This window comes from Gavialis gangeticus, unplaced genomic scaffold, assembly GCF_001723915.1.
Source record: "Gavialis gangeticus isolate Ggan-Ray unplaced genomic scaffold, GavGan_comp1, whole genome shotgun sequence".
Lineage (NCBI taxonomy): Eukaryota > Metazoa > Chordata > Crocodylia > Gavialidae > Gavialis > Gavialis gangeticus.
Genome location: NW_017729022.1, coordinates 83,303,958 through 83,315,501, shown reverse-complemented (window position 1 = coordinate 83,315,501; position 11,544 = coordinate 83,303,958). Strand labels below are relative to the sequence as shown.

The window sequence follows — 11,544 nt, the reverse complement described above, 5'->3', positions numbered from 1 at the left end:
ACATGTGTGCCCAGCCACCCTGAAAGTGAAATGAAAAGAACTTAATATGCTGGTGCACTCAGTGACTTTTTTTAAACTAGTGACCTGACTAATGCTTTTGGCCTGCATAATAGAAAGATCCACAGTTTGGGCTGGGGAACAATGGGAGAATATGGGGTAAGTAATAAGTAATACAATTCAATGTTAGTTTTAAATGGGCTATCAAATGTAATAGATGAGTATCATGGGCTAGATATCCTCATTTCAAATGTTATTGAGTAGTTATGTGAAATTTTAGAGTAATGATATGAAAACAACTTGACAGTATTTTTAGGAAGAGTCCTTAGTTTAAATGTTAACATTAGGGCTGTCCTGTCATATCAGGCCTATAGGAAAAGGAAACTTGTGACTTTGATTGCTTAGTTAGTCCTTGGTCACTGAGATGCATCCTGGATGGTGGTTTTCTGCTCCTTGGGAAACGACCTTGGGCTGACAGTAGATCAGGATGTGTTCCTGGGCATGGATTTTGACACTTTTACACTACTACTTGGAATCCTTGTATTTGTGCGTTCATTGCCTAGATCAGGGGCAGGCAATTATTTTAGGCAGAGGGCCACTTACTGAGTTTTGGCAAGCTGTCGATGGGTGCATGGGTAGGCCCTCCCCATGGCAGGTGCCTCGCCCCCTGGTCACCATCTTGGGACTGGGAGTTTCACTCCTAACCTCTGACCTTTGCCACAGGAAGTCCTTCCCCTTTCCCCTGGAAGTACTCCTTTGGGAAAGAGGGTTTGCCATCTTGGGGGGGGACCAAATTACATACTAAAAATCAAACACCCATAATAATATATTTTAATTTAATTTTAAAAATGTTTTTGTCCTGTTTTGTGGGCGTTTGTGGTTTATATTCAGAAGTGATTGCATATGGGGGGTTGTGGGGATGTGTGTGTGTGGGTATGGATGTGGGTATGGGAGCCATGTAGTGCAGAGTGGCTGGGCAGAGTGGCCAGGGGGCAGACTTGATGATCTGCTCAGGTCCCTTCCGACCCTACCAACTATGAAACTAGGAGTATGGGGCTTGGGCTGGCAGGGGTCTGTTGAGCTGGGCTAGGCTACATCAGCAGGGAGAGGGGGGAACTGGCCCAGCTCCATAAGAGCCCCTGCTGGCTGGGACCCCATGCTCCTACTGCCCTGCTCTGGGCCCTGCTGGCGCTGGTCCCAGGACAGTGGCACACGTCCCACACCCACCCAGCTGCTGCTGGCTCCCGTGCTCCCGTTCACTACTGGTGCCCCCACCCCAGCCCCGCTGTACAAGTGGGGAGCCACGTGCAGTCCTGATCCCACCCTCGCCTGCGAGGAATGAGCTGGTGCTCAGCATGGGAGAAAAGTGCCTCCCACCTTTGCAGCCTGAGCGGGGCTGTCCTGCCTCTCCACCACATCCCCATCACCCCATGGGGCAATGGTGGCAACAGAGAGCAGGCACAAGCAGCCCCACGTGGGCTCTGAGCAGCTGCAGCACAGGGTGCCAGCCACGGGGAAGGGGAGTGGCCGCTTTTCCCCTGCAGTGAGCACCAGCTCATTCCCTGCTGCTGCTGCTAGCCTGGGCCCTGCTCCAGGCTTGATCTGTTGGGGCTGAGGTGTGGCAGCAGCAGCCTAGCATGGTGTGGACTCTGGGCGGGTGGCTGCAGCAAACACTGCCGAGTGGCGGCAAGTGGGGGGGCTGCTTTCCTCTGTGCCGAGTAGCAGCTTCTGGGGAACAAGCGGGTGCTCAGCACGGGGGGGCGGGAAAAGCATCCACTTCCCTTTCCCACGGCTGGTGCCCCATGCTGCAGCCACTTAAAGCCCGCGTGGGGCTTCCTGTGCCTTCTCTCCATTGCCATCTCTGCCCCATGGGGCGACGGTGATGCAGTGGAGAGGCAAGACAGCTTTATGGAGGCTGCGAGCGGCTGTAGCAGGAAGCACCAACCATGAGGTGGGGAGGCCACTTTTCCCCCGCGCTGAGCACCAGGTCAGGTCGTTCCCCATGGGCAAGCTTGGGGTTGGGGCTGTGTGCTACCCCCTGCCCGTACCGTGGGGCTGGGGCAGGGGCATTGGGAGTGAATGGGCGCGTGGGAGCCAGCGACAGCCGGGTGGGAGTGCAGGGCGGGGCCCAGAGCAGGGTGGCAGGAGTGCAGGGTCCTGGCCAGCACGGGCTCTATGGAGCTGAGCCAGCTCCCCCCTCTCCCTGCTGGTGCAGCACAGCCTGGCTGCAGAGACCCCTGCCAGCACATGCCCTGCGCTCCTACTGCCCTGCTTTGGGCCCTGCTAGTGTTGGCCCCAGGACACTGACACAAGCCGCACGCTCCTGCTCACTTCCACTCCCCCCCACCGCCGCTTTCCCGCCCACCCACCAGCTCCAGGCTGCATGGCCAGACCGTGGGTCTCAGCAGGAGCTGGCCCAGCCCTGAGGACGGGTGATCCCTGTGGTCCTCCCCTGCCTCCCCATGCCCTGCTTCTTACCTGAATTTCCTGTGCTGGTGCAGCCACGAGCAGCTTCACAGTCCCAGGCCTGAAGTCTGTGGGTGGAGGGGCGTGGAGCTGGGCAGGCCCTCCTGTTGCAGGAGCCTGCTGGAGCTTTGCCTGGGTTCTACTGTCCCTGGCTCCTGTCATCTTTGACAGGACCCAGGGGAAGATAAATATTAATTATCTAAATTTTTTAGGGTCCCCTCAGGCCAGATAGAATGGCCTGGTGGGCTGGATGGGACGTATTTTGCCCACCCCTGGCCTAGATTAGTGAAAGAGAAGAGAGAGGGGTTTGTGCCTGTACATTATGGTTGTGCGAAGCTTCACTCCCTGATTCAGTTTGGTGGAGATCTGGCCTAATTTGGTGGCTGAATCTCCACGTCTGAATTGAATCAGAAGACCTTTTAATCTCTCGGAATCGAATGGGAACCCTCTGAATTGATTTGGAGAGATTTGGAAAGATTCAGCCATTCGGACACACACACAGGTTTAAATGTTTTTTCTGTGTACTTCAGGGTAGCAGGTGACTCATGAATGCTGCAATGCTGGGGCGGATGGAGCATTCCACAGGAGTGTGGTGGGCTCCCCAGGGTGCTTGGCAGCAGACCCGTAAGTGGACCAGAAGAACTGGTCTGCTGGGGAGCGTGCTGGAGAGCCCCACCCAGCACCCTTCCAGCTCAGTGACTGGGTTGGGGGTGGGGTGGGGGCACCTGGGGTCCCCCTGTGGCTGATAGCCGAGCCAGGAGGGTGGGGGGGTGGCACTGAGTTCCTGTGGGATGCTCCATCTGCCCCACCATTGCAGCATTCACAAGCTGTGCCTGGTACCTCCTAGGTATGTAGAAAAATCATTTAAAGCTGTGTCTATGGCTGAATCACTAATTTTCTGAATCAGCATCGTATCATCAGATTCGGATTCGGTTGAATTGAATTGGGACAGTGATCCGAATCAACAAATCTGATCACTGTTCCCGATTTGGGCCAAATCTGAATCAACTATGGTCCGTTCCGCATACCCCTACTGTACATGTAGCATTCTCAGGTTGAAATTTGCTATGTTGTTCCTGCTGTGGCTTGTTCTTGTCCCTGATTTTGATAACCAATTCAAATGCAATCACAGTTTGCACTGCCGCAGTGCCTTCTTCTGAGTTAGTTATGGAGGTTCTCTTGTAGTGTCATTCCCCATAGGAATGTACTTAGAGTTAGCCTTCAGCATATAAAGTGGGCAGATCTAAACCTGATGATGTTTAACACTGAGAACTGTAAAGTGCTCCATCTGTGGAGAAATGATTCACAACCTACTTATAGGGTTGGTGGTGTTACACTAGCCAGCACCACAATCTAGGGGTCATGATCGACCACAAAATGAACATGAGCCACCAGTGCAATTCTGTAGCCAGCGAAATAAACAACGCTCTGGCATGCAGCAACTGATGCATTACAAGCAAGACTAAGGATGTCATCCTACCTCTCTACTAAGCCTTGGTGAGGCTGCAGCTGGAGTACTGCATCCAGTTCTGGGCACCACACTTCAAGAGAGACGTAGAGAAGCTGGAAAAAGTCCAAAGGAGGGCCACAAATGATTAGAGGTCTGGAAAGCAGACCATACGAGGAGAGGCTAAAGGACATGGGACTGTTCAGCCTGGAAAAGAGAAGACTCACGGGGGACTTGGTGGTAGCCTTTAAGTATATAAGGGATCAACTTCAGGGGCTAGGAGAACATCTGTTCACCAAGGCATCCCAGGGGAAGACAGGAATAATGGTCATAAACTTGGTAGAAGATTGCTTCAGATTAGACATAAGGAAAAACTACTTTATGGTTCATGTGTCCGGAGTCTGAAACATACTCCCCCTCAGGTGGTACAGTCACCTTCACTGGAGATCTTTACAAGACAACTAGACACATACCTTGCTGGGGTCATCTGACCCCAGCAGTCTTTCCTGCCTTAGAGTGGGCGGGCTGGACCTGATGATCTCGTGAGGTCCCTTCCAGGCCCTAATTTCTATGAATCATTGGGGCCCAGAGAGAGAAGGTCATCACCAGAATGTAAAATTGATGTAAATTAATTGTTGCTTCAAGTTGGTTTCTGCCCTGGTGATGCTTTATTGATGTTCTTTTTCCTTCTAGAGCTAGATTGGGTGGGAGTTTTTTCACTCCCCATCATCTTGTGTGCTTTTAGTCACAGATGTATTGGTCCTGGGAAGCAGAAGCCTGATGATGGTTTGTGCGTTCTCAGTGGGGTGTAGAGATTACATAGTGTACAAGTATCAGATTTCTTCAGTGTATACTTTGCTATATGTATAGTAAGACTTTAGCATGACTGCTGTTGGATGCTAGAGGCTGGTTTTGACTGGGCTCTTTTTTTTTTTCCTGCAGGTTGATCTATACGTTTGCTTGTTTTGTGGCCGAGGAAACAATGAGGACAGACTGCTACTCTGTGATGGTTGTGATGACAGCTACCACACATTCTGCCTGATTCCCCCTTTGCCTGATGTGCCCAAAGGTGATTGGAGGTGCCCAAAGTGTGTTGCTGAGGTACAGTCCCAGACCTACTCAAATTTGCCTCATCCTTGAATGATATTGAAGAGAACAGTATACCACGATATTTCAGCTTTCTTGCTCTTGCCACTGCAGGAGAATGTTTAGTTTTGTGTCTATCTGGGGATATTACCACAGTGTGAACTGAATTTGCTGCGTGCCCTCAGCAGTCTTTTTTTTCCCTAATAAAACAAAGCTGCTGTTTAGTACAAGTGTGTCTGCTCCAGACTGTGTTGCATTCACATACATGACATCTAAAACTTTGTGGGCAGATGACCTTTATGAAGCCCTGGCATTGACCTTGAGCAATTATAATAAGAAAAAGGCAAACGGCAGACCTGCCAAGTGCTTGGATGGAGATGAATGGGGAAAAGAACAGGGGTGATGCCATAACATGAGTATAATAGACCACTAAATCAGAAAGAGCTGGTGACAAGGCATGACACCAGCAACCAACAAAAGCATCCAAAAGACAGGATCTGGTCACAACAGGGCCTTTTAACTACATGAATATTTACTGAAAAAGTAATCTGTCCAGAAAGTTCTTGAACTTCTATGTTTGAGTGGTAAAGGAAGTAATTTAAAGGGGACAATATTTTAGATTTGATTCTGACTAACAGGGAGGAATACCATATTTGCTTGATTTTAAGACTGTTTCCCCCTATTTAACATGGGGGAGGGAGCAGGGGAAAAATCCCTCATCTTAGACTTGTATGTGAATGGGGGGGTATGCAGCTGCTGTGGCTTTGGCTTCAGCCCCTACCTGGGGTTGGGGCAGTAGCCACAGCTGCTGCCTTCCCCTGCTTCCCCACCTTACCATCTCACCCCTAACCCAGCAGCCTTGTTCCCCTGACTGCCCCTCCCCCTACACTTGCTTCACATTGGCAAACTTCATGCATGCTGCAGCCTGGAGCACTGAGCACAGCCCCATCCCATTCCGTAGTAGCAACATGTAACCTACACAGCTGCTATGGGGCTGGGCTGGGCTGGGGCCATGCTCAGTGCTCCAGGCTAGAACAGGGAGCCTGTTGGTGTGGTGTGAAGATAAGGGGAGGAGGGAAGCAGGGAGCAGAGGCTAGCAGGGAAGGAGGGAGGGGTCAAGCAGAGAGGCTAGGAGGAAGGGGGAGCACAGGTTGGGGGGAAGAAGCAAGAGGAGCAGGCACAAGCAAGAGGCAAGCTGTTTGATCCCTCCGCTGCCCGCTCCTCTGCAGCAGTGTGGGGGGAGATGATTTAAAAGCAACCCTCCAATAATTGGATTCTATACATGGAAAATTATAACAGATTTATAATTTTTCTATGTATAGAATCTCATTATTGGAGGGTCATCTTAAATTCAGAGTTATCTTTGATTCAGGTAAATATGAGAGGTTGAGGATCTGTAGATGGAAGGGAGCTTGGGTAAAAGTGGTTGCGAAATGACATAATTCCTGATTTTTGAAAGAAGTTGAGAGCAGCAGAATAACAGCAGTGAACTTCACGAAGCCAGACTTTAATAGGCAGGGTCTCAGATGAAGGAATTCAGGAGAGCAGGCAGGTTCAAAGAGATCATATTAAATGCACAACAGCAGACTGTCCCCATGTGGAGGAAAGAGACAGCATATGAGACCTGTAGAGGTGCATCCAGGAACCTTTAACAACTTTAAAATCAAAAAAGGTTTTCTACGAAGTATGTGTCTTCCAAAAGGGGTGGTTAGGATGAACTTAGGGAATTAAAAAAACAATTTTCCAAACTGCATTATCTAGAAAGAATATTAAAACAAATTATTAAAGAACTAAAATGTAGGCTCTTAGAAAATAATATGGTAATGAGAAACAGCCAGCATTGGTTTGATGTGATTTTGTTACTGACAAGTCTGTTTAAATTCCATTTGACAGGGTAACTAGTGTAGAGAGTAGGGGGGGCAAGCAGGAGATGTGATGTCGTTTGACTTTGGTAAGGCTTTTGACACAGTTCTACCACATGGTGGTTTATTTATGGTAGTTTCATAAGTAAACTAAGGAAAACAGTATAGAAGCTACTGCAAATGAGTGTGCAGCTGGTGTAAAAAATTATACCCCAATGATGTTGTTAATGATTTGCTTTCAAACTAGCGAATGGATCAGATGTGATCAGAAGAGGTTTACCCTGGGTTTGGTGCCGTTCAGTATTTATGTTAATAACATGGATGATGTGTTGCCGGCTGGAGTATTGTGTTGAGTTTTGGGTACCACACTTTAGGAAAGATGTAGACAAATTACAAAGACCAGAGGAGTGCAACAAAGATAAATGGCCATTGAGGAAACATTAATATAATTGGGTTTGGTGGTTTTCTAGATGTGAGAAGTCTGAGGGAAAGCTTAATGCCCTCAAATATGGAAAAGGTGGTTATAAAGAGAACACTGACTGAGGACAGAAAATGAAGCAATTAAATTACAGGAAAGGAAAATCAGATGAGCTGTTAGGACAAACTTTCTGTGTCTTAAAAAATTAGACCAGGTTACTGAGAGAGGTTTTGGAACTCTAGACATTAGGAAGCCTTTAGGAATAGGCTAGACAAACATTTGTCAGTGATGGTCTAGCTGTTATACTTGCTTCTGCCTTAAAGCAGGGGCTCCCTGACTGAGGTCCCTTCCTGCCTTACATTCCGTACATCCATAAAAATAGCCAGCCTTCAATTTGTCCACATGCTTACCAGTTCAGACCTGTTTCTGTACATGTAAATGTAGGGCTCAAGATGTGCTGGCAGAAGCATCATAGAAATAAGCAGGGTGAAGCAGTGAAGATAAGACAGAGTTTCTTGTTGCCCATCCTTTTGGTGCAAGACAAGGAAAGAAGCTGCTCTGAAGCTGTGCATGCTAAGTGAACAGCTCATTATTATCTAGATAATCTAAAACTAGTTAAAGGCAATTATCTGGTAACACCCTCTTCCTTCTTCTCCCCACATAAATTTTCCCTCTTGCAGCCAAAGCAGCTGCTGATTTACTAAGATAAAAGCAGCTGTGGGATCTGTGCCAAGTGGCTCTGCTGTAGATGCTTGTCTTAATGTCAGGACCTTGCATAAAATCCTCATAGCTGAAGTGTGGCCTCCCTATCTTCTTTCTCCTCCTTCTCACCCTGATGCCTGTTGTAGCAGGTGTTGAGGTGTAGCCCTTAGGAGTGCAGTGGATCTGTGTGACATTGTTACTGAACACTTTGGTTTGGTTTCCCAGTTGTTAATTGCTCAATTTCCAGTGTGGCAAGAACCATATTGTCTGGAGAAACCACTTGAAAGCAATAGTTTGTGTGTTCGTTTGGCAGAGAAACATATACTAGTATATTCCAGTAGGAAAAAGTCTGCTTGGCATGATTCGCTGCAGTGAGTGATAACTTAGATTGCTTCTCCTAGGAATGTAACAAGCCACGTGAGGCCTTTGGATTCGAGCAAGCTGTGAGGGAGTACACTCTCCAGAGTTTTGGTGAAATGGCAGATAATTTCAAGTCTGATTACTTCAATATGCCAGTCCATGTGAGTATATCCCAATTCGTTGTGATCTCTTATTGGGGAAAAAGATGTATATCATCTGACTGAGTTTCTTTTGGAAATCTCCTGACTTAATTTAAAGGGACACTGTTAATTTGAAATTGGGTAACAGGCGATTTAGCTTGCTGGCATCTGGACACATCTATTTCATATTCTCTTTGTTTTGCTGGTAGATTTGTAGTAGGCTGGATGAATTGGTTTGCACTTTAATAATACCTTTGTCTTTTTAGATGGTTCCTACTGAGCTGGTAGAGAAGGAGTTCTGGCGACTGGTGAGCAGCATTGAGGAGGATGTCATTGTGGAATATGGAGCTGATATCTCATCCAAGGACTTTGGGAGTGGTTTTCCTGTAAAGGATGGCAGGCGAAAGCTGATGCCAGAGGAGGAGGTATGAATCACTGTGTAATTGACCCTAGACCTTGCACATTAGTTAAATATTTAGGACTGAAAATTATGTGGAATTTTGCAGTCTTGTGAAGAAAAATGGTGACAGCTTTTACATGTTTATAACTACTTCTAATGCAAATGTGACCTTGTGGTTAACACAGGGAATTCCTAAGAATTAGGTTCTTCTCCAGATACTGTTGCTTTGACAAACAAATTACTCCTCTGTGTTGTAGTCCATGCCTGTTTTATTTTGATTTATCTCGGTAAGCTCTCCAGTTGTATCTTAACTTCTAAATTGTCCCTGTTCTCATCAACATGTTCTCAGTTTAGAACCTGTTATGGATAGATCAATGCAAGCTGGCTGCATTTAGATTCTGTTTTCCTTACCTTTATGTTCCCATAACATGCAGCAGAGTTGCTAAGCCTGCAGAGTTATGGCTGTGGTCTGCGGGACTCCCCATGGGCCGGGAAATTTGGCAGCAAGGGAGTGGTTGTAATTAACATCACAGCCCCTCCCTTGCTGCCAAAAAAGTCCCATGCAGCTGAGTCTAGGCCTGAACCAAATCTGGCCCATGGAGCAAAAAAGTTGGGCACCACTGGCATACAGAAAGTATCATCTCATCATGAAGAACTGAGATAGAAAAGATGCATTATATACTGTATTTGCTTGAGTATAAGATGACCCTGAATATAAGATGATCCCCCTAAATATACAGAATATTTAGATTCTGTATATAGGAAATTTATGAAATTGTTAAAATTTTCCAGGTATAGAATCTAATTCAGGGGTGGGCAAAATACAGCCCACGGGCGAGGCCATTCTATCTGGCCTGCAGGGCCCTGAGAAATTTTTTAAAAATTAATATTTATTTGCTTCTGGCTCCAGTCAAGAGTGACAGGAGCCAGGGGCGTTAGGATCCAGCGGAAGCCAGGACTCTGGAAGAGCAGGGCCCGCCCTGCCCCAGCCCAGGACCATGTGGCTGTTCCCGCCTGAGCTGGAGCGGGAAGCTTGAGGAGGCACACTGGTCCCCATCTGGCCACAGGGCTGGGGGGGGGCTGGGAGTGAGGGGGCACGCAGGAGCCAGCGCTGGCAGGGCCCAGAGTGGGGCAGCTCCCCTCTCCCTGCTGGGGAGCCCAGCCTGGCTCCATGGAGCCCAGGCAGCTGCACCCTGGGCTCCTGCCAGCACTGGCCTAGGGGACTGCCTGGCTGTCGCTGGCTCCCAACCCCCCTGTCCGGCCAGGGGCAGCACGGGGGCCACCTGGGGCTGCTGGGGGCGGCATGACCCAGTGGGGACGTGGTATGGGGAGGTGGTGGGGAACTTCCATCCTGCGCCTGAGGCTTGGAGAAGCAACAGCCTGGATGCCACCTGTGGGAGTCTCTGGTGGGTGCTGCTGCCCCAAGGGGAAGTCCTGGACCCCCCTGCCTTGCAGGGGCCCAGTGGCAGCTTGCTTCCTGGCCCCAGGATGGGTGGGGAGGCTGTGCCAGGAGCGGGCGTGGAGCTGCAGCTGCTTTTCTGCTCCAGAAGTTCCTGCAACTGTGAGGAGCCCAGGGACGCTGGGGAAGCTCCTAGCCAACCCCAGGGGTCACCTCCCGAGGCTGCCAGTGGTGGCATGACCTGGCAGGATCCTGGCCCAGGGCGCGCAAAGCTCAGAGAGGCGGCAGGAGCTTTCAGAGGGAAAAGCAGCTGTGGCTCCGATCTGGCTCCTGGCTCAGCCTCCCACCCGTCCTGGGTCTGGGAGGCAAGCTGCTGCCAGGCCACTGGGCCCCTGTGGGGTGGGGGGGACCAGGCCTTCCCCCCAGGGTGGCGGCAGCCAGGCTGTTGCCATCCCAAGCCTCAGGCACAAGACGCAACTTCTCTGCCGCATTCCTGGACTTCCCGTGTCTTGAGCCAAGTGCCGCCATCCGTGGCCTCAGGTGGCCTTCCGCACTGCTGCCAGGGCCAGACAGGAGCTTCCCTGGGGCCCCTGGCTGCCTCAAAGCTGTAGGAGCTTCTAAAGCAGAAAAACAGCTGCTGCTCTGCTCTGGCTCCTGGCGCAGCCTCCCTGCCTGTCCCAGAGCCGGGGGGCAAGCTGCTGTTAGGCTGCGGGGCCCCTGCAGGGTGTGGGGGGGCTGGGCCATCCCCCCGGGGTGGTGGCAACCCCCAGGCCACCTGTGGGGGTGGGGCAGCCAAGCCTTTGCTACCCCAAGCCTCAGGCGCACGATGCAAGTTCTGCAGCACCTCCTTGGGCTTCCCATGTTCCAGGCCACTGACTCGTGCCACCCCCAGTGGCTCCAGAACGCCCCCCCACACTGCCCCCCAAGCCTGGCAGGCGCTTCCGTGGTAGCCCCCGGCCTCCTGGCGGCAGCAGAAGCTGCCAGAGCGCAAACGCAGCCATGAGGCTTGGGGCAGCAAGTGCCCAGCTGGCTCCCCCCTTGCAACCCTTCCTGCAAACCCCACAGCCACACCCTCCTCCAGACACAATCATACATCCCACAAATACCACACACGCATACATCCACAGCTCCCCACAAACTCCACATCCACCCACCCACCCATACCCCCCAACAGCGCTGCACACCCCACACACTATACAAGAGTAAGACTACATTTTGAGCTATTATGCAATCACTTCTACATATAAAGCACAAACACACAGGTATG

The 11,544-nt window shown here is 50.2% G+C and overlaps 1 protein-coding gene across 3 annotated transcripts in view; it reads left to right on the top strand.

Annotated features, from left to right (window-relative positions):
• The window catches only part of KDM5A (lysine demethylase 5A), a 92,934-nt gene that overhangs the window by 32,170 nt on the left and 49,220 nt on the right, over positions 1 to 11,544 (top strand). For all 3 annotated transcript variants that reach the window (XM_019515511.1, XM_019515510.1, XM_019515509.1), the window contains 3 exons: positions 4,853 to 5,011; positions 8,380 to 8,499; positions 8,745 to 8,903. In XM_019515511.1, coding sequence (XP_019371056.1) covers positions 4,853 to 5,011; positions 8,380 to 8,499; positions 8,745 to 8,903 — 438 coding nt within the window. The remainder of the gene's footprint in view (positions 1 to 4,852; positions 5,012 to 8,379; positions 8,500 to 8,744; positions 8,904 to 11,544) is intronic.